At 33.6% G+C, this 23,336-nt stretch overlaps 2 protein-coding genes across 5 annotated transcripts; both read left to right on the top strand.

Annotated features, from left to right (window-relative positions):
- The first annotated feature begins 22 nt into the window (after positions 1 to 22).
- LOC126915072 (angiopoietin-2) lies at positions 23 to 15,412 on the top strand. 4 transcript variants are annotated; one of them, XM_050719423.1, is made up of 10 exons: positions 23 to 3,405; positions 10,135 to 10,418; positions 10,859 to 11,406; positions 11,547 to 11,809; positions 12,282 to 12,615; positions 13,587 to 13,718; positions 13,997 to 14,184; positions 14,377 to 14,520; positions 14,678 to 14,802; positions 14,909 to 15,412. In XM_050719423.1, the coding sequence occupies exons 1-10, from the start codon at positions 3,233 to 3,235 to the stop codon at positions 15,001 to 15,003; spliced, it is 2,286 nt and encodes a 761-aa protein (XP_050575380.1). In that variant the 5' UTR covers positions 23 to 3,232; the 3' UTR covers positions 15,004 to 15,412. The 4 variants fall into 4 exon arrangements, with proteins under 4 accessions (XP_050575380.1, XP_050575383.1, XP_050575382.1 ...); XM_050719426.1 differs by having other exon boundaries at positions 3,270 to 3,929; XM_050719425.1 differs by having other exon boundaries at positions 3,270 to 3,972.
- Positions 15,413 to 16,493: 1,081 nt separating this feature from the next.
- On the top strand, positions 16,494 to 17,038 carry LOC126915923 (odorant receptor 13a-like). Its single transcript, XM_050721075.1, has 3 exons — positions 16,494 to 16,647; positions 16,726 to 16,858; positions 16,935 to 17,038. The coding sequence occupies exons 1-3, from the start codon at positions 16,517 to 16,519 to the stop codon at positions 16,983 to 16,985; spliced, it is 315 nt and encodes a 104-aa protein (XP_050577032.1). The 5' UTR covers positions 16,494 to 16,516; the 3' UTR covers positions 16,986 to 17,038.
- The last annotated feature ends 6,298 nt before the right edge of the window (positions 17,039 to 23,336 follow it).

Below are 23,336 nucleotides of genomic sequence, written 5' to 3'. Positions count from 1 at the left end.
GGTTTCATATTTCATGTACCGTGCGATATGTATTAGATTGTAAAAGCATCGATTAAGTACAGAGTAGACGTAACATAATTATATGGGACTTGGTATCTCGCAAATTTCAACTGAATACCAACTTAAAAAGATCAGAGTATTTTCTATTACATTGGACAAGCGTGCTTAAGCGTTTATACAATGATCGATCTGATTGTTACATTGCTCTAACATAGGGAATATATCACGCCTCACAGGTCACATGGTCCCCCAAACATGGGACACGTAAAAGCAGCGACAGGTATCAGCTCTATCCTGTATTCAGTCCGTGACGAAACATTCCGGTTAATTTGTGTCGATAAACGAAACAATTTTACCGATCTACATACATACATACATACATGCATACATGCATCCATACATACATATGTGACGATACCTATGTATACTTGAATTTATAATGTACTTTTCCCTTTCCTCTCTGCTTTCTTCCTCTTTTCATTTTTATATTACGATCGATCTCATTGTCAGTCTGTCGGTTTACTATTTTTCTTGTACATCTTCTTTTCGATCGTATCTTGTTACTTTTTCCTTTATCGCATTCACCGAATTACTGTATTGCATTCTTTTTTTCGCTTTTGATTAGATTCGTTATTTAATCTTTTTCATTTCTTCGTTCTCATCGTTGTCGTTGGAATTTTAATGCATATTTCACATCGATGCGCCCTGATAATCATGGAATGCACATTTCACAGTAATACCAAGTATGCCTGTTCTCGTTTCTTGATCAACAATTGTATCGACGTCTCGATCAAGGTGAAAAGTCTGACACGTTCTCTTAGAACGTAAGATCATGACATTCTCGAAATATTTCACACAAGTTCTCTTAGATTCGGAAAATAATGTTTTGATTTGTTTGTAATCTCACACGAAGAGTATAGATACGAGATAAAAGCTCAGCTATAAATAACTGACAACATTTATCTTATTTAAAAGCAATTTTCTCCTTTGAATTAGCTTACCTTAATAATAGTCGTTTCCTTGATCTTCTTTTTGCGTTTAAGTTATGTAATTTTAATCTTCGTTCCAACTATGCTCTAAGACAATTTAATTAAAATATAAATAATGATTTATAAAAAGATGATTTATAATCTTTACGAAAAAAATGAAAGTTATTAATACGTTAGATATTAGATAGATATCGATACGATATAGATATGTATTTAAAAATTGATATATCATACGCAGGTGATGTTCGGTTTATCCCTGTATGTTTCTCAATCAACTGTAATCGATATTGTCAGAAAGTCAAAAGTAGGAGTAAAGTGGCTGTTGAAACTGTTGAAAGTTTGGAAGCACGAAGAACGGCAGCAATAAGGATTAAAACAGTATTTATGGTGTATGTAGTAGTAGTAGTATAGAATGACGGAATAACTCGTACTGTAGATTTACTCAAATAAGCGAAGGGGCAAAACAGTGATGGGGACTGACAGTCGTATTCGCTTATGGCCACATACATGTATGTCTTCGTTTTATAAGTGACGTCATCTTGTTCCTGCGATAGGAACTTCTCCTGGTGACGCTGGCAACGACATCAGTCAAGAAGGGGTAGAGTGGTAGGTAGGGTGAGAAAGAGAATGGCAACGCAAAGGAAGGGGAAGAAGAAGTTGCAACGAAACGGAACAGTACGAATTCAAACGGATCGAACCGTTTCAGATCGGATCATAGCCTTACAGAGGGAAAGGACGGAAAAAGACCACAGAATGATCGGTAGATCAGTGGGGAGAGGTACAAGCACTCTTTCAAAGCGGACACGTATGTACGTGAAAGTAACTCTTACTATTCAGCGGTGATCGGGAACTTGTTGGTGCTTTATGGTGTCGGCAGTCTGGTTGTTTGTATCGTATTTAAAATACGGTGCGCATAATTGCGTATTATTGTTGTGTATTTTGTTCGTTATTTCAGGAGACGTACGAACAATAAAGTGAAAAACATAAGAATAAGGAAGGGTGATGCACAATCGTATATGACATAGAGTTTGTCTATGTTTCAATTCATATCGAACTTATATATCTAGGAAGAACGGAAGAACGGATAGATCATCGGAAGAAAACGGAACAGGTGTCATACACAACATTCGGTGCGAAGTGCGCTTAATCATCGAGATTCAAAAGAATTAAATAATGGTTCTGATTTTGTCTGTGGAACAGTTGCGCATATATAAATACAACAATTTCGCACAGTCTTTTGTCTTTCATTTTTAAGTCGCTTCTAAGAGACATAGTATACCGCGCACACCGACATATACATTTTGTTTCATTTTTAATACGTTTATTTAACTTTTTCGTCCGCTTCTCTCGGAAAATCTCTATTCGTCAGTGTACAGAAATGAGATATTGATTATACTAATTACTCATTTATCGTGTGTGTGTGTCTTCATCAAGGGAATGTTAATGTTAGTAATGACAACGGTCGTGTATACTTCGATCAAGGCGAACGAATATTAAAAATAGAGCGAAACCAACAGAACACGTAATGATTTTGTTACAAAGAGAAAAATGAGAAAAGTATAGGATTCGCTTAAGTTTATCATCTCATCTTATCCTTGGTGCGTATACGGTGGTCAAAGTGTTACATCGAAGAGGATCGGGAATAAACTCCGCTGTGATTACTCTGAACATTCGTTATGATAACGAATTGTTATGAAACAATTTAAAATTGGTAATGGCGAAAGAAAAATCTTTTCGTGTTTGTTGTAACTTGTAATAGTTGTGTTTTCTTTGCCAAGTGTTTCGTGATTTGTGCTTCGATCAAATTGGTTTTGTTCCAGTCGGAAAGAACATTTACATTCCCGCGTATATATCTTCAACTTAGAAACATTATCGTTGGTGAATTTACTTATTGCTTTGTACATATATATAAGCGTTGAGAATGAATGGATGTTCGGCTTAAAAAGAAGAAGAAGAAGAACTTGCATGCGAACAACTAACCGAACATTAAGTGATCTTCGTCGGGAGTGCCGTGGGTACGTGAATTTTTAAAATCGCGTATTTTTCTTCGTTCCGTTCTTTATTTCTGCCGTTCTCTCTATCTTTTCTTCTGTTTCTTCTTCTTCTTCTGCTTCTTCTATTTCTTTTCTTCTTCTTTTCTTTCTCCTTTCCCTTTTATACTTCCTCGCCATTGACATTGCCGTTAAATATCCATTCACTCCCATATCTTTCATATTCCTTTCATTCTCTTCGATTGTTCGATCATGAGAGAAGCTGTAGTACTTGCCACATGTTTATTGGGTATCGTGTTTGCTGGAAGTCCTAGACTACCCAGGACCTCTGCCGATGAACGTAATACCCGTAACGTTAGTAACAATGGAGGCAACGTCACTGGAAACACGATACCGATACCTAGCCGCAATTCTCAACGAAATAGGTAAGTTGGCATAAAGGACAGTAAAATATATTAATTAACATTGTTTTTTCGTAAAGATCGAAAGTTGAGAATAGAGTAAGATGACAGGCATGTATCACTTAAGTTCATTCGATAGATTGATCGATGATAAATATTGGAGAAGACTAATTTCTTTTTCTTGTTTAATTTTGTGAATAGCATATAGTGTATAACATATGTGTGTGCGCGTGTATGTGCGCGCGCGCTCGCGCAAGCGTGTACATATTCACTTAATCGTAGTTGACCAACGGACAGTCAGTCCGTACAGCTTTCCTGTGTTTCGTGCGTGGTGAAAAGTTAAAAAATCGAATAATTCTTCTGGAATTTGTTATTCTGAAACAAGTACAATTTAATTGTGATTTGCTCGTTTGTGTAGCAAATTTGTACCACTTAATATTAGGGAAATGAAAACGAGTTATTTGTTTAAAACTAATGTGGTAATAAAAGTAACGGCGATTCAAATAAAATTGGTTTAAGTTTAATGCTTCGATCCGACGACTTTAATCGTAAGAAATTGAACCAAGAATTTCCGTTATTGTACTGAAACAGGTTTATACTCGCCTTTTTCTTTCGCTTTCTCTTTCCATCCTCTCAATTCGTGCAGCGTGTAGCAGCATACATCTACAATCTGCAGTATACAACTATAAATCCCTCGTCGTCGTGTTGTCTCGCCTTGTGTTGTCGTTCTATTGGGGTTCATGCTAGACTTTCCCTTATGTAACTTCGCAGAACAACGCGAAAGGTGTTTGATTCTTAATAATAGTAGCGGGATTGCTAAAGAATATTTTGTCACTTATGTAATAGAATTTTATGAATTTTATCGGATCGTTGATTGTAAACCTTGCTTTCTTTCTAGAAATTACATACTGGTTGCCTTCTCATCTCGCTTTCCACTTACGTGCCTATTACATATTAGCCAAACTAGCTTTTCTTTTATTTAATTACCATTTCATTTATCGCTAAGGTACTTGTCAACAATAACAAATCTGTTAATTTTTGTATTTGATACACATTCTTCTAACGACACTGCACAAACCACGACTAATAATTAATTAATCGACTAATTAAACTGGTAAGCAGAAGCTACACCGAGATTATCTCCGTTGTCTAGAAAATTGTTTTGTTTTAGCATCTACAACATTTTATTTTTCAAAAACAAATCTTTAATCTTGATTAACTTGAATAAGTTGATCAGTTTGGTTTTTGTGTAGCTCAAATAACTTTTGGCGCGTAAGATCAATACAATTTCGACAATGAAACTCAAATTGCATAATATAATACAATATATTAAAATAGTATGAACAGTCAACGAGAAAAACTCAACGACTTCCATCACCCGTGCATCATTCTCTTTTTCATGCGTAAGATTTACATGTGTATGTATGTACGAGTATAAGACAACAAATACGAACAACCATATATTCTCTCTAATGTATTAGATCATCCTATAAGTTCGTGCCGACTTTTGTGTATACATTTCATGTATCGATTTATAAACATACGGCGATAAGGGACCGATGCACTTGAAAAATGGGAAGAAGTTGTACAACGATAGGGGGATTACATTTTTTCATGAAACTGAAAGGTATGTAAACAATCTTAACATATATAACCGCTCGAAAAACGGAACGAACTTATGGGATGACCTAGTTGGCATATACACTAGCGTTTTCATTCTAGTCCATTCGAATTAATATTTTTTCAGGAACAAATTGATAGTAAAAATATTTTTGCATATTATATAAAGCGAATTTGAAATAATTTTCCCTCCGATGCTTTATAAAAGAAATACCGATTAAACGAAAAAAACACAACCTTTTTTCACATATCGTTTTATACCTTAAACGCTATTTGTTGTACATGAAAAAGTTTCAGTAGAAAGTTATGAGTTAATAAAATTATCTGTAAAATGAGACTCGTTGCATTACGACATGCCCAATTTTTATATTGTAAATTAGTAAAATGTGCGAAAAAGTACATTTTTCATAAATCATTTATAACTTTAGTCAAAGTTGTCGTGCAGTATCAAGGCTCTGTGAGATAAGTAAGTACTATAGTTATGTCGAGATAAAGTACCAAATTTCGAATCGATCCGTTTGTTGATTTTCGCATAATCGGTTTGTCAACTTCACACGGAAGCGGGACATTTTTAATTTGCGATAAAGAAATATGGACTTATTTCGGAATCGATTTATTAAATCCGACCTTGTATGTTATCTTGTTGACACCTATATTTTTATATGCAAGCGTAAAAAGATTTTTGTAATTATTTATAGAGAAGCTCACCCTATCAATTTCGATGATTCTCGAATACGTGGTAGAAATCAACATTTTGAAAAACTTTAATATATATATATCACTCCAGCTCGACTTTGTTTTCAGAGATATTTGTAAAAAAGCTGTCTTGTACCCCGTTGCCCGCCCGTAGTAGCATATGTGTCAGATATTTTCTGTTTATGAGCAAGAGTCTTGGGTGAGTTTAAAGGTTCCATGCACAATTGCGTATTCGAGGTTGCAAGAAAAATACCTGTCATGTCATAACTTATGACTCAAATAATTGATATTATTTTACAAAATAGAACGATTGTTATTATTTTATGTAAGCGTTGCCGACCTCCTCGTGGTGACTGGTTTTTAAGAGAGCTAAGCTCAATACATTGCTGATATTCATCTCTAATTGAATTGTAAGACAGACAGACAGACATTTCTTAGAACCTCCCATGTGTAGTTGGGCCACGGTGCTGTATCCCAGTCTCGACCCACCTTCGTTCGTATACATCATATGGTATACACAATAAACAGAGAATAAGCGTCAGGTTTCCGTCAGGTCATTCTATCTGGTCGCTGGAAACTAATACGAGCGCATACGCTGCCACGAACGTACAATTATTACAGGCAGTGCTACTCACTGTGGTGGTATCGATAGTTTTTTGCTCGGAATATCTGGGAAATTATGGCCGACAGACTCTTGCATGTATAGGAAAAAGTTGTTCAAAATGTTGAGTCTTTACAAGAAAATTAAACATATTCAAAAATCAGTTAAATCTAGTTTTCTAGAACTGTAAATTTTTAACAGTTTCACTGTAAACATTTTATTTGTAAGCCTGCATCGCACTGTCTTCAGGATTATCCATCATCTAAGCGATCGATACCAATCGGGTAGTAGATATATCAATGTCAGACTCTACCAAAAATAAACATAATATGTAAATAGATTGTAACGCGAAAAAAGACGAGAGACAAAATCATTACAAGTTTGATGATACCCTTGCAACACTCCTATATGTACGTTTACGCTTACTTACCTGTATGCATAACAACTTTATCGATATTAGTTCTCCATAAATATTGCTTCTGTTGCCCAAGAATAACACGAAGGTTGTAGAACGATGTAATAGGAAATTCGTAAATGTCAGGATACATGGACGGCGGAGGGGGGCGGGGGGGCTATACATATAAGTATACACGTGCTATATCTACTAACGTTAGTCGTTCCGCTAGAATCATCATGGTATTCGTCTCGTAATTTGTTACCTTTCTTTTTCAATCTTACGGAAGTTATCAGTTGTGGAATGTCGTCCGTTGTAAGCGCTCGTTGTAATTCCGCTTCCACCTTTCAATAGTCGTTGTTAGTTTTTGTCCGTTGGTTTCGCTGCGGAGTACTTTTACACTAGAGTAATTTCGATGATATTCATGCCCATTTTCGTTATAAGCTGGTTAAAAATGTGGATCAAGTAAAACAATTATACAGTTATAGCTTAATAAATTAAATTAAAACCTGCGTTCTATCAAGTATGTTTATATTGTAACCTTTCTCTTTTTTTGCAACGTCATGGACCTTATATGATACAATTGTATTTGAAAGAATAACGGCATTTTCTGTTTTCTATGAACCGAAGGACCGATATCTATAATAATTACGCTTATGGTATCAATTATTCTTATTGAGATTTACTTAAGAGGAGCATTCGTGAAAGAACAAAGTCTTATAATTATTTAAGGTAACATTATATAACGATGTCGGCATAATAATTGAAACAAAAGAAATATCAGGGATTAACATTACGCGATACGTTTGAGATGATAGAATTTTATAATAGACAACTGCATTTACGTATAGATAAAGTATAAAATATTAATCCGACAATTTGATAATTAGAAGGAAAGTAAAGGGAACGATTTTGGGCTTAGGAACACGAGATCTGTTTATTATTATAATTTGTATAATCATACGTACATAATATACTTGTAGGTGAATCGGCAATAGCTGATCTGCAACGAAGTAGAAATTAATACAATAAAATTACATTTTAAATTTCATTTTTCAGTTAGAAACGTTCAAGTATATGTGAAGAAATCAGTCAAAAGCAAATCTCGTCAGCAGCAAATACGTACTTGTATAAATATTTATTTCTCATTCAGCCAATCGTAACTGCGACATTGGACATAGTCGACCATCGATCGCATTTAAGCAATACTAACCTCAGCTGCCTATACAATTGATCAAATTGTGAACCATTTTTCGAACAATCCGTCGACGATACGTCGAGCATGTCGCACTACAGCAGCAGTATCGTCGTGTTTGTAAAGGTCTCTCGATCAAAAATTTTACATAAAGTCTATCGTTGCTTCTAACAACTGGGTTCGATGGATGTGACCTTTTGAAGATACTTTGTTTTATTGCTTCTCGATGAATCTGGCATTAATAAATGTAACGTCGTAATTCTAAAGAATTAAAAGAGAGAACTCAACTTTTTATATCGTAAAAATAAAATAACTTTACCCGAAAGAAGCTGATAAGTATCACAAGTATTTTTATTATCGGAAACGATAAAGTAAACATAAGTTAACTTCACAAACTTTGTTGTGGCGCTTGCAACTGTGCATAGGAATGTATAAAAATATAGCAGATTGTCTTCTGTTCATTATATTATATTCTTACGATTATGAAAGGTTTCGTTTCATCATATCAAATCAGTTAAATAGGATTTCAAAAGTATTCCTTACTAACAATTCTTATTAGTCACTTGTCATTAATTTTTTTAATTCATTTTTACGTAGGATAGTAATTTCATTTCTAGCACGTAGGACTATCAAACTTGCAACGAGCGAGCGTTTCAATTACAAGGCTACAGGGTCTCGGCCGATTGCTCTTACGTGCAATGTGTAATTTCAATAATAATCGTAGATGTTCATCAATTTGAAGAAAAAAAGGAACAAAATTTCGATTTATCCGTATTTTAAGCATAGGTGTACAACGTCAACGTAAACTGTAATTTACATGAAAATATTTAGAAGAAATATTAGCGAAAAAGTAACAGATTCTAATATATTATTTAAACAATTCACTATTTCAGTCGCCAAGAATATGTTAGCGTTAATCCGGAGTATTCATCCACCAGTGTACTAGTGTAAATACTCTTCGGTTTTCGTAGTTCACTTTCACTGTGGAGGAATCATCTATCCAGCGATCCTCCAATGCGAAACAGTACAAGTTTGGCTTTATCTATGCGAGAGCCATAAACTCGCATACATACGTATATGTAATATCATCATGCCCATAAGGTACATAATGCTGTCAGCAACCTAATCGATACCAAGATAAGATAAAAGGTAGCAAAGGTATTTTTACGAATATGTACATATCTCGGAAGCTACAGCCGAGCAGGGCTCCAAACATACGTAGGAAAAAATTGTTCAAAATGATGATCCTGACAGTAATATATTTGAAAATCATTGAAACTGGTAAGGTGCATCTCCCCGTTCGAATAATTAATAATTATGATATTTTCCTACTCTTCTTACAAAGTATATTTATCGTATTTGTATATTCGAGTAAAAGCGAGTGAGCAAATATTTGCGAGTCATAGTATCGTGCCAATTTTCTTTCTATATATATTTTACTATAATTCCACATTCTATAATCATTGCATGTTACATACTATATTTATATATAATTATTATTATAAATTACATTTTTATTCAACGAATAGTAAACCAGAGAATACACACACGAATACGAATACGAATACGAATATCGCGTGTGCGTTACGAAAACAGAATAAATGATAAAATTTACGAAAATATGTTGTAATTCTTAATAATGGACATGTATGTTAATTATTTAAGTATGTTGATTATCGTTCAATAGTCGTGTACATGTGGTAAAAGTAATGTGACAACAATGCCGTTATATTTTACACGAATACAAATTCTACAAATTTAGGCATTACACTATAAAGTTTACAGATCTGTAAGATTCGAAAGGACCGTAATAACCATGGAGAGTACGACTGTTGACCTACCTATGGATTGCGTAAAATTACAGTTTACATCGTAACGAGAGAAAGGATACATCTGTGCAAGTTGTTTCAGATTCAGCTTTATCTTAGATCCGATACTATTTTATATAAGATAGAGCAACATTTTCCTCATTTATAGATATGATGTATCGATTACCAGTATCGTTTAATTTATTTAAAGAAAATGGATTAATTTTGTAGCTTTTTGTAGTAACTAATATTAATCAAATTTGATAATTTGTTCATATTTTGAAATTTCTATTAATTGCCGAGATAGTTAAAATGTAACGAATCAATGGATGAACATTCTTGCTTTCGCATTAATCGAGTGAAATGAAAATTTCTTAATTGAAATTAAAACGAATTTCATTCTTTGATCGTAATACTTTTCGGTACTTTCTTTTTTCAGAGAGCAATACCTCTTTAACGTTTTCGAGGTTATAGTCTCGACTTTGGAATCAAAATTACAGCGCATTGAAAATTTGGACAAAGCGGTGGAACACTTGATGAGAAGAGTGGAAGCTTTGGATTCACGCGTGAATGATAATATCGATAAAACCGATGCGGTTATTACAAAGCTACGAACATTAGATCTAAAACTTTTCAATTCTCATCAAATTGAATTTTCTTCAACTGAATCTGCATACTCGACAAAAAGGAGCGATGATAAAAACGACAGTGAAATCAGAAGCGGTACGTATGTATGTATATACACAAAATGTAAATATACATAAAAACAGAAATTCGTTAACAGACGTATCTATAGAAAAAAAAAGAAAAGAAAAAAAAATATTGGACTGATCGAGTCGGTTAGAACAAACATGGATTGTAACTACAAATTGTCTTTTGAATTGTATTACACTTACAGCCGGTTTTCTTTTATCTATATCGTTTACTTAACAATTGTATTTACGTGTATTTTATAGGCATGCATACATATACCTACATATGTACACACGTATACAAGCCTGCTTTCCCTGTATTTCCTCCGCTTCCCCCTCCTCCTTTTTCGTTCTCTTCGTCTCTTTTCCATACTTTTATCTTTTTGCTGATGCTTCTTCTTCTTTTCTTTCTACGTTTGCCATTCGCTGTTCAAGTTTATCGTATAAATTGGCATTTATTTGACAAAACAGGCTCGAAGTTACAAGCAATCCATCAGAAGCGAGAAAATCCATCATCATCCGATTTCACTCTTGGTGAAAAATTATTGTCACTTGATCAAAAGGTATCGGATATAGATAATAAATTGATCGATTTGAAACATCAATTGGATAATAACTTGTTACAAAATGACGACATAAATGCCGAAGCCAGCGAGAAAAAGCCAGTCAGTATGAGCGTAATCGAAATCACTAAAGCGATGAGTAACGAAGTAATAAATCACATTACGATCGAGATAGAAAATTTAAGGCAAGCGACCAACAATATGGACAGAAAGTTACAGTTTCACGTAAACTTGGTTTCCGATCGTTTGGGAACTATTTACAACATGATGAGTGACGTGCACGATGCGATATTAGTGAGAGGAAGTACGAACGGTCGACCGGCGTTCAACGTTACAACGACAACGACAACCACCGAACCGCCACCGCCAAGGCAGAGTAAAATCGATCGACTCGTCGAACAAATATATCCAATGTTGACTGTATCGGAGAAAATGGATGAAGTTTGGAACGTCGTGGTAAGCTGAGAAGATGTTACTAAATTGTTAATTTCATTGTTTACTGGCCGTGTTAATCATGTTGTATGACCGCATGCGCCGTTTTACATGCCCACTTGACGGCGTTCCATATAGATAGGTATGTATACTTTTTTCGACAGGTTGGCACGAAAAGTTCCGTGGACGATCTCTTGCCAAAATCCGATGAATTACTTACACAAACGCAAAGACAAGAAAGAGCGATCAGTGAAATTCATGCGGATTTAAGATCGAAAACGAATAAGATTATCGAAAATTTAGAAGGAGTGGAGAATAGACTTCGAAAGCAGGAGGACGACGTAGCTAGCCTTGCTCAACGTCCAATACCTGCGGAATTGCTGCTGGATCCCACGATCGATCGCCTTGTCGAATACGACTCCAATAGGTTAGTTTTCCTTCTTTGATATTTTATTCGTTCGCCTTTATCATCATACACCACTATGTTACGAAATAATATAGAAACCGAAGGCATTTACGACGTTGTCAGTTTCGTTCCATTTTTCGAGAAACAATCTTTTCTCTCTAATAATAACAGACAATGTACATACGTATATCTATCTTTATCTGTTTGCTTTGTACCGTTCGATGAAAAGAAATCTTTTGTTTCGTGTAATGTGAAAGAATCGTATTTCGAGTTGATTGCATCTGTTGTTAGTAGATATTCAAATATATTATTATACATAGGTATATGATGCGCGAAAGAACGATGTAAAAGAATATTAGTAAATAAATAAATAAATAAATAAATATGTAGAAAGTGTAGCAACAATATACTACGTTCAACTAACGAAACACCATTATTACATTGCTATGTAATTAATATGTTTCATGTAGAACGAATTTCTTTCGATTCACAGATACGTTGGACTCTCTGATGACATTGCAGTTGAAACAACCGTTTCACCGGTCAATCCGACTACCATAGTTTCGTCTGTGTCGATGTCCATGTCTTCCTCGACCTCGTCGAACGCCGTATCGATCAATAATTTCATTAATTCAAGCAATATAGCTGGTTCCACTAATTTCTCCAACTCGACAGCCAGTCCTTCAATAGGCCCCCCATTATCCCCGAGTTCGCAGCGATCATCGTCTAAAAATCGTGGTGTTATATTTCCAAGTGTCAAAAACAAACCAAGTCCAGCAAATTCGACCTTTACCACCGATGCGTTCCTTAATTACAAAGATGTTAAGGTAATAAACAACAAAAACATTCTCAGCCCGTACCAATTAACATCACTGATAATCGGCACCGTTCAAACGAATTAGAAACAGTTTTTATATAGTATTTTATATTTTTCTCATTTCTTCTTTGGTTTTTAACCAACCAAAGTGAAATAATCGATATACTGCATGACTTTTATCCAAACATACTTTTTTCTTTCTTCCTCTCTCTTTTCTATAGTTTAGTTACCTTGTAAGGCTCTGTAAGCGAATAAGCGAACGAACGCGATGAAACAGGAGAAGACGAGAGAGTAAACGTAACAACAACGCTGCTGTATTTCTATGCGAAAGAAGGAATGTGTAGACAAGGGGGGGGGGCGGTGTTGGGGAGAGAAAGAAGGAATCCTAAACATACGCATTTTATCGTGCATACACAGCATAGTTATATCACTTATGGAATACACGACATGCCCACGTATATGCCCACCTTCGTTCACGTACATATCGTATGTGCTATAACACAAAGAAATGTTCAGATTTGAAAAATTTATTACGTAATACGTCGATTAACATTCTGAATGTTTCGTTTAAACGGTCATTTTAAAGTTGCGTCTCGTCAAACTGTAAATAACACACAAAGTCACTATAATGCACACATATGCATCACGTACAACCATCAACTTTGAAACATTCGAATACGGCTCGTAAAAAGTCTCTGTCGGTGAAATTTTTATTAATCCTTCCTTTATGGGAATTTTGAAAATCTATACTATATTTCTAGAAGAAATAAAAAGAAAGAAAGAAAAGTAGTTTTTACAATACGATTGTATAATTGAAAAATTAAATATACATAACAATATCGTAGGAAGAGAGAAAAATACAAATCTATGTACGTAATATGTAACAGAGTGAAAAATCTACGCAAGAAAAAGAAAACGTTATTCCACGTTATCAATGCTTACAAACACGATACTACATGTACATCTTGTTTAACGTTACAGGGCTATTCATGCGTTGATTTGTTAAATGCTGGCATGAGAGATAGCGGTGTCTATTACCTTCAAATTCGTGGAACAACCTATTGGTTTCTCAAGGTTTATTGCGAGCAGGATATCGCCGAAGGAGGTTGGACGGTAAAACAGAGATTCGTCCAAATACTATAATATGTATATATACCCGTATGGATCATGCATCGAGAAAGAACTGGTGTGATAGAACGGGGGGTTTTTTTTTCCCAAAAAAATATATTTCGCAATGTAGAATCTAGTCATCGATAGCTTATACTCTTAGGTCGTTACAGAAAAAGAATGACTGTGCGTACAATAAACAACCGCGTTCGTTGGTAAAAGATATTTAATCCTCCTACTTTTTTTATCTCATAATTCGAAGAAGAATTTCCATTTTTCCCTAGGTTATTCAAAGAAGAGACGATTTCGGCGAGCCAAGAGAAAATTTCAATCGTGATTGGGCTGATTATAAAAACGGTTTTGGTGATCCTGCTCGAGAGTTTTGGCTTGGCAACGAAAACATATATATGTTAACTAACAACGAAGATTACATGCTTCGGGTGGAACTCGAAGACTTCGAAGGTAATAAAAGGTAAGAAATATCAAAATTACAATTGCAACTGATTTTGGATGCGAAGTTCGGACGTTTTAATGCCTGTGTAGAATAGATCGGAGAGGATTTCAAAGACGATTTTCTCTACACATTTGAGATATAGAACGTTTCGGAACATTCGTATATCCGTGCGCAGACAAAAATTATATATATGTATGTACTTTCGTTTAGGTACGCACAGTACTCTCACTTCAAAATCTATTCAGAAGGAGAATATTATAAATTGGAGATTGACGGTTATGACGGAAATGCCGGTGACTCATTAAACGATCCATGGTACGGTTCGAACAATAGTCCGTTTTCCACGTACAACAGGTAACACGTTATTTCATCATTTGTTAGAATGCATGAAATGACAATTTCGGTTATGTGAAAGCATAGAGCAAAAAACAATCAAGAACGGATAATATCGGATAGATTAATCGTAATAAGAGTCAACTATTCGTTCGAGACGATATTTCATTTCACACAGGGACAACGATAGGTCATCGTTGAACTGCGCTTCCATGCTAAAAGGCGGATGGTGGTGGAAATCGTGCGGACGAGGATTAAACGGCCTTTATTTGAACGATCCTCAGGATTTAACCGCTCGACAAGGTATGGTTGCTTACAAAATAATGCCGTCACGTACAACCAGCCATTTATGTTTCGTATTATCCGTTTAACGACAAAAGACTTCTTCCTTTCTGTTATTTAATAAAAGGTATCGTATGGTTCCGTTGGAGAGGTTGGGATTATACTTTGAAACGTGCCACGATGATGATTAAACCAAAAGGACCAACAACAGCAATGATATAGACGATAATAATAATAATAATAATAATAATAATAATAATAATAATAATAATAATAATAATAATAATAATAATAATAGAAAAATGTTTTCTAGAAGAATCGCGCCACGTCCGTAATGCTCGGTACGATAACGGATGACGTCGTTTATCAGTTACCAAATATACATATACACGTGTAAGAATGTTTGGAAATGTCGAATGAGAAAACAATCTTTTACCGATTATCTGTTCTCCATTTTTCTTTATTAAATACATTTTTGTTTCTTACTTGTTTCGATCCCGTTCTAATCAATAATTGGAAACGTACAAAACGATTCGTGTAAATTTTCCTTAAATTGAAGAAATTAAAAATATATGCGCATTATATATGTATATGTGAAGAATGGGCGATATAAAGTATGAACTCCCTATGATCATGTGTTCTATTCTATTTTATATATATATATATATATCTGTATAACATGTATTCGATTTATATATGTCGGAGATGAAAGAACACCGGAACCTTCCCTTTGGAACTTTGCGAAGATCCCTTAATACTGTAATCTAGATTCCACCATAGCCGTATTAAGAAATTGTTGTCATTCGATCTGACTGTATTTATTTGAGATTTATGATAGCGAGCTCGGGCTCGAGGCGACAACCGGTCGCCGAACGTAGCCGCGGTCAAGGGATGAACGTTTTGTCTAACAAAGGCACGAAGTAACTCTATAGCTCTCCTTAAAAGAAATAGTTGGGACGGTGCACAACAGTAAACATTTCAACGATTTCTGTCCCGTGGCTCGCCACACGCAACTTTGTCCTACGGGTAAGATCGTATTAGTTACCGACCGCCAGCCGCTTATCTTCTGTTTATACACGAAGATCGGGCGAGCTTAACGACTTCGTGCAGAACGTGCACATGCAAGACTGTAAGAAACGGCTATTATAATTCATTTAAAAATGAATATCATCAATGTATTCGGTTTCAGGCTAGTTGTTTTCTTAATCTGGCCGCCGCGAGACTGCCGGCAACCCTTGCGTAAAAAGATAAAAAAAGAAAGATAAATTCAATAATATATCTGAGACACGTGAGATATATCGTACTTACCATGTACCGCAACGCGTAGAAACGAGTCACAAAAAACAAACGAATTTTCAAAATCAACGTGACACGATTTGCCGTTCGATTCTAAATTTTTCGTAGATTACGTATTCATCCAGTGGTACTATTCTAAGGGGAGACTTGAAAAAAAAAACTCAAAATTAATTTTTGACAAATAAGCTGAGTAAGGTCCATCCTAGTGTACATTCATACCGTTTATTTCTTTCACGTCACACCGACAGATGGATTTTATTTTTCTTAGATACTGCAATCTTGTCGAATCATTGTTCGCCAAATCCATATTCGTTCAATTGTTCTTTAACGTTGTCTGCCTTAGCATTGCAAGAGTCGAAGCGAGTATTTGTACAACATTATATAATTAATACTATTCTCTGATTCAAATCTATAAACGCTTCACTATTTTTAGACTGTAATGAAACTAGGCAATGCAGCTGATACGATACGATTTGGATCATTTACATTCGCGCAAGCTGCACACATATTCGTTCTCTGCCTTCCCGGGCAAAGATTATTGAATCACAGCGAAGAGGTGTACAACGCGGCGTAAGAATATCTCCTTTACTTTTCTGAAACGTTTGCACTCTTATATTTTAAGAGTTAATGGACGATTAATTCATCTAGATGCGAGGCTATGTGGTATATATTTCCTAAAAAGTGTCATAATTTATATAAATTTTTACTCGCAAGGACTTTAGTATTTAGCAAAATCACAGCTTTCAAAGTAGCGACCATGTCAATGGAAACTTTTCTCGCGGTAAATACTTTCTATCGCGACTCATTTTATACGATGTTAAGATTATACATAATTTTATTGTAACACATACTTTCAGATTATTCAAACAGCAATGAGTTATTTTACCGTGTTGCTTTCAACTACATGAATTTTTAATGGAATTAAAAAGCAATACATTTTAGTCGCATATTTAATAAAGATCGTAGGAGTTTGATAGATAAAGAGATTGCTTTCATTTTATTTCTGCGATAAATATAAGGATACGTTTTAAAAAACTCAGGGTAACAACTGACATGTTTAGCAACACCAGTATTAGAAATAGAAAGTAAAACGCAAAACTATTAAGTATTGAAGTAAAGACAATACACGATGCACGCACATTGAAACTCGCACTTTATCTTGACTTTGATCTCCTTCTTGATTTTTCCTTTTTCCTCGTTGCGTTACGGTGATTGAATTTTTGAATGCAAAGATTCGGTAAGTACAGGTAAGAAGTGTATATGCGCGTTGTTCCTCTCGAGGTACATACATATATGTAGCGACGGTCAATGGATTTTACAGCATACTGCACGCTACGCGTACATCATCCAATCATAAACAATCTCGAATTATTAAATAGGCTTGACGATTTTTTCTCGTTTTTGAACCAATATACCAATAACCCTAGGCATTGCGTATGGGACAGCTTTGCATAGAAAATGGTTGTTTCGACGAAAAATCCACGGAATCCATTTTAAGAATCCATTTTAAGATCGTTTTAAAAAGAAGACTCGGGCGAAACTGTAGAAAGACTGACTAGACTTCGATTTCGATGATAAAAATCAATATCTCAATCGACTTTTTCCTATACACATAAGGGGCGAACTCGCATAAATTTTGTCGAGAAATATTCCCTTAAAGTTACCAGTATCACTGCAGTGAATTCTACCCGCAGTTGGGTAATATCTGTGGCAGCGTATGCATTAGTTTAGTTTAACTAAACTGAGTAAGACGACACTAAAATTATATGCAAGACAGAGAAGTAAGACGACATCGACGCAATAGCGACGCAACAAAGGCAATACGTCGATTGGATCTTTTATACGATATTAAATTTATTCGAAAGTATTAGAATAGTTTATTGGAAAAAGTGATCGATCCGAACTCTACGTAGTTCATGACGGTGACTCGGCCGTCTGACGAGCGCATGTTCCACCGATGCAGAATTTTTCGTTGGTCGGAACTATGTAAGATATCTTGTGTATATGGAAATTTAAAGGCACGTTGATCGCAAATTGTAGTAAATACAACGCGAAGGGCAATTCTAATTATCTCATGTCTAGTTATAGGTTATCGTTATCGTTATCGGTTTGTTTTCCTTTGTATATATTGCCCTGCGAGCATGGATGGACGATGCATCCGGAGAAATAGACTGTGAGGAATAACAACGAGCAGCAAGAGGATTAACAAGAGGAAGAACGAAAAAAAGCATTTAATCGCTGATAATGAAAAAATGTATCATCATCTCGTTGATTGCGTGCGAGCGCGGGAGGAAAAGTGTGAAACGAGGAAAGGGCAGAAAGAAGTAGCTCGTAAATATGTGAATACGATGTGTAAATAAAAGCGTTTAGAAATGTGAAACATTTTGCGTAAAGGAGGTAATGATAAGAGCGTAAAAGTATAGGGTGAAAAGACGAGGTGTGAAATAAAGATGCGTAAATAAAATAAACGCGTTCCTAACTTGGGTGTGTGAAAGGTAGAGCGATGTTGATTCAGCATGGGAATTTCTCAAAAAACGCGTTAGTTTTGTTAGAAAATTGTAAAATATGTAAAAAGATCGTAGACGTTAGATGCGTGAAAGAAAAAAAAAAAAAAAAAATAGGAATGACGGGGCGCTGGGAATCGAACCCGGGTCCCGAACGTTCGAAACCTAAAGCGCTAACCACTTCGCTAACGTATTTTTTTTTCTTTGTTATTATTTCAGTGGTTCAGGCTAAAGTACCGATACGCGACTGTACGACATAGCCATGCATTATTATATTTTTTTTTTTTTAAGATTATTATTGTAACTTAAATTTAAGCCGCTGTCGCTCTGCGCTTATGTACGATATATTAATTTATGTCCTGAAAGTCTGGTCGCAAAAACAGGACAGTTCGTTAGCCTATTTGGGAAAGGATGGGAGAGGGTGGACTGGGAGGGGAGGGGAGGGGTATTCTGTGGAATTATTATAATATTTATTTATATGTTTACAATATTTACATATTTACAATTTTATACGGTGAGCGTTGCCGTTCTGTGGCTCTTTATGTCGTTGTTATTATGATGGGTTCCGTATCCACCAATATTTTTTTATGTTTTTTCTGTGCTTGTCTTCTGTGTCCTTTTGGGGGAGGGCCATGTTGTATCTCCACCTAGTGTCTGCAGTACGACCATCTAAGTTTTCCTCGTATTGTATTGATTTCATCCCTATTTTTCTTTGTATATGATAAATTATAGGGATGTTAATTTGGTCTTGCTTCGCTACCGTGTCTGTTGCTTAGTTAGTGTCGAGTAGCGGTATTTGATGTCGAGTGCCGCTACAGCAACAATTTTCTGAATGGCAAAAGACCTGAATTTTAAGCGAGCATCAAGTAAGAATTTTAAACATCGCAGTCAGTGATGTAGGTGTCATTTAAGAAAAAAGACCATTTTATTTTGTAATTAGTAGGAGTAAATGAACGAATATCGATAATATAATATGAATATGAATTGATATATGAACGCTTAATATGAATTTTATTCGTCTGATTATTTAATACCTTAACTAATTTCGCAGTAACGTCATCCACTGCCGTTAGGCTTTTTTTCCCTTTTTATCCAAACTAACTGATAGTCGAAAACTAGTATCAAGGTGGTGTGAATTTAGTCTTAGTTTGTAGAAACTATAAAAATGATAAAAATAGATATCGTATTAAATCGTTAAAGACGCCAATTTACGATAAAAATTAAGAAATCGTTTAATTTGATTTTGTTATAATGGAAAAACCACCTCCAGCTATGTCAAAACATTGTTACCGTTTGATTAACGTGCCGACACCTTGTTAAGTTATATAAGGAACACGCAAGTCGCGCGCGAGCTTTTTCGTGCTTGAACTCCCGGAGAGTGAACATCGGAAAGGAACTTAAACATAAGGTAAATAAAAAAAACATCAAATAATAACAAAATATCAAATAATAACTAGTAATTTATAACGTCTAACCCATTAATTTACAACACCTGAGTAATTAATTTATAACATTTAAGCTATTAATTTATAACATTTAAGCCATTAATTTATAACATTTAAATCATTAAATTATAACACTTAAGCTATTAATTTATAACATTTAAGGAATTAATTTCTAACATTTATGCCATGAATTTACAACATCCAAACTAATAATTTATAACATTTAAGGTATTACTTTATACATTTAAACCACTAATTTCTAACAGTCAAACTATTAATTTATAACATTTAAGCTAATAATTTATAACATTTAAGCCACTAATTTATAACATCTAAGCCAATAATTTATAACATCTAAGCTATTAATTTATACATTTAAACCATTAATTTCTAACAGTCAAACTATTAATTTATAACATTTTAGCCATTAATTTATAACACTTAAGCTATTAATTTATAACATTTAAGCTATTAATTTATAACATTTAAGCTATTAATTTATAACGTCCAAGCCATTAATTTACAACATACAAGTCACTAATTTATACTTCTAGACCATTAATTTATAACATTTAAGCTATTTATTTATAACATTTAAGTTTTTAATTTATAACATTTAAGCCATTAATTTATAACATTTAAGCTATTAATTTATAACGTCTAAGCCATTAATAACAACATTAAAACTATTACTTTGTACATTTAAACCATTAATTTATAACAGTCAAATTATTAATTTATTGCATTTAAGCCTATTAATTTATAACGTTTTGGGTATTAATCTATAACATCTAAGCCATTAATTTGCGACATTTAAACTATTACTTTATACATTTAAACCATTAATTTCTAACTGTGAAACTATTAATTTATAACATTTAATCTATTGATTTATAACATTTAAGCTCTTGAATTTACTACATATAAGCCATTAATTTATAACATTTAAGCTATTAGATTGTAACGTGTTAACCATTAATTTACAATATATAAACTATTACTTTATACATTTAAACCATTAATTTCTAACAGTCAAACTATTAATTTATAACATATAAGCTATTAATTTATAACATTTAAGCTATTAATTTATAACATCAAAGCTATTAATTTATAACATTTAAGCCATCAAGTTATAACATCTAAGCCAATAATTTATAACATTTAAGCTATTAATTTATACATTTAAACCATTAATTTCTGTTGAAGTGGTCACTTCTAGGAAAACTCCACATCTGGTCTTTTTAGCTTTCTCAAGCGTTGAAGCCATCGACAGCATATAGACAAAAGAATAGCAGGGAGGCAGACCATAAACTGTATACAGGCGACGTTGGCTTCGGGGTTTTCAGTTATAAAGTAACACTACTAGCGTGCGGATCTGGACCAGCTCAAATTGTTTTCCTGTATTCCACTATCAAGTCAAATATATATTTTGTATTTTACACTTTATCCACTCGTTTTTCTCTCTTTATATACTAAATAACCTCAACAATTTCTAACAGTCAAACTATTAATTTATAACATTTAAGCCATTAATTTATAACACTTAAGCTATTAATTTATAACATTTAAGCTATTAATTTATAACATTTAAGCTATTAATTTATAACGTCTAAGCCATTAATAACAACATTAAAACTATTACTTTATACATTTAAACCATTAATTTCTAACAGTCAAACTATTAATTTATTGCATTTAAGCCTATTAATTTATAACATTTTGGTTATTAATCTATAACATTTAAGCCATTAATTTGCTACATTTAAACTATTACTTTATACATTTAAACCATTAATTTCTAACATTTGAGCTATTAATTTATAACGTCTAAGACATTAATTTATAACATTTAAGCAAATAATTAACAACGATTAAGCTATTAATTTATAACAATTGAAACATTAATGGACAACATGTAAAACATTAATTTATAAGAATCAAACCATTCTTTAAGGCATCAATAAGTCTCTCGCTAATAGCCTAATAGATCGATAGTTTTAACAAAGAAATACCTAACCGCGATTACAGCCAATTAATTGATGTTATTCGCTACAAAATTAATAACTGTATCACGTACAGCGACGCGGGCGGTACTGAAGAAAAAAAGCCATTTTACGTTACAAATATGACGAGTAAATTTACTCGTTTCACTTGAGAGGAATTAAAGAGGAACCTGAATTTTAAGTAAGCATTAAGTAAGAATTTTAAACATCGCAGACAGTGATGTAGGTGTTATTCAAGAAAAAAGAACATTTTATTTTTTAATTAGCACGAGTAAATGAACGAATATCGATAATATAATATAAATTTTATCGGTCCGATTATTTAATACTTTAACTAATTTCACAGTAACGTTATCGACCGCCGTTAGGCTTTTTCCCCTCTTTGTTCAAACTAATTGATAGTCGGAAACTAGTATCAAAGAAGTGTGAATTTAGTCTTAGTTTATAGTAGAAACTATAAAAATGGGAAGAATGGATATCGTATTAAATCGTTAAAGACGTCAATTTACGATAAAAATTCAGAAATTGTTCAATTTGATTTTGTTATAATGAAAAAACCACCTCCAGCTGTGTCAAAACATTGTTACCGTTTGATTAACGTTCCGACACCTTGTTAAGTTATATAAGGAACACGCAAGTCGCGCGCGAGCTTTTTCGTGCTTGAACTCCCGGAGAGTGAACATCGGAAAGGAATTTAAACATAAGGTAAATAAAAAAAACATCAAATAATAACAAAATATCAAATAATAACTAGTAATTTATAACGTCTAACCCATTAATTTACAACACTTGAGTAATTAATTTATAACATTTAAGCCATTAATTTATAACACTTAAGCTATTAATTTATAACATTTTAGGAATTAATTTCGAACATTTAAGCCATGAATTTACAACATCTAAGCTAATAATTTATAACATTTAAGGTATTAATTTATACATTAATTTCTAACAGTCAAACTATTAATTTATAACATTTAAGCTAATAATTTATAACACCTAAGCCATTAATTTATAACATCTAAGCCAATAATTTATAACATTTAAGCTATTAATTTATACATTTAAACCATCAATTTATAGCAGTCAAACTATTAATTTATAACATTTAAGCTATTAATTTACAACATTTAAGCCATTAATTTATACTTCTTGACCATTCATTTCTAACATTTAAACTGTTAATTTATAACATTTTAGGTATTAATTTATAACATTTAAGCTATTTATTTATAACATTTAAGCTATTATTTTACAACGTCTAAGCCACTAATTTATAACATGTAAGCTATTAATTTATACAT

The sequence above is a fragment of the Bombus affinis genome, chromosome 4, assembly GCF_024516045.1.
Source record: "Bombus affinis isolate iyBomAffi1 chromosome 4, iyBomAffi1.2, whole genome shotgun sequence".
In the NCBI taxonomy this organism is placed as follows: domain Eukaryota; kingdom Metazoa; phylum Arthropoda; class Insecta; order Hymenoptera; family Apidae; genus Bombus; species Bombus affinis.
This window is presented reverse-complemented; position numbering and strand designations above follow the sequence as displayed.

Excerpts from the sequence above, each read along its gene's own strand:
- LOC126915072 (XM_050719423.1), top strand. The coding sequence starts at position 3,233 with ATGAGAGAAGCTGTAGTACTTGCCACATGTTTATTGGGTATCGTGTTT. Across the intron at positions 11,810-12,281 it reads GTCGAATACGACTCCAATAG|ATACGTTGGACTCTCTGATG; the intron begins GTTAGTTTTCCT and ends TTCGATTCACAG. Across the intron at positions 14,521-14,677 it reads CCGTTTTCCACGTACAACAG|GGACAACGATAGGTCATCGT; the intron begins GTAACACGTTAT and ends CATTTCACACAG.
- LOC126915923 (XM_050721075.1), top strand. The coding sequence starts at position 16,517 with ATGAAACTAGGCAATGCAGCTGATACGATACGATTTGGATCATTTACA. Across the intron at positions 16,648-16,725 it reads GAAGAGGTGTACAACGCGGC|ATGCGAGGCTATGTGGTATA; the intron begins GTAAGAATATCT and ends TAATTCATCTAG. Across the intron at positions 16,859-16,934 it reads CAATGGAAACTTTTCTCGCG|ATTATTCAAACAGCAATGAG; the intron begins GTAAATACTTTC and ends ACATACTTTCAG.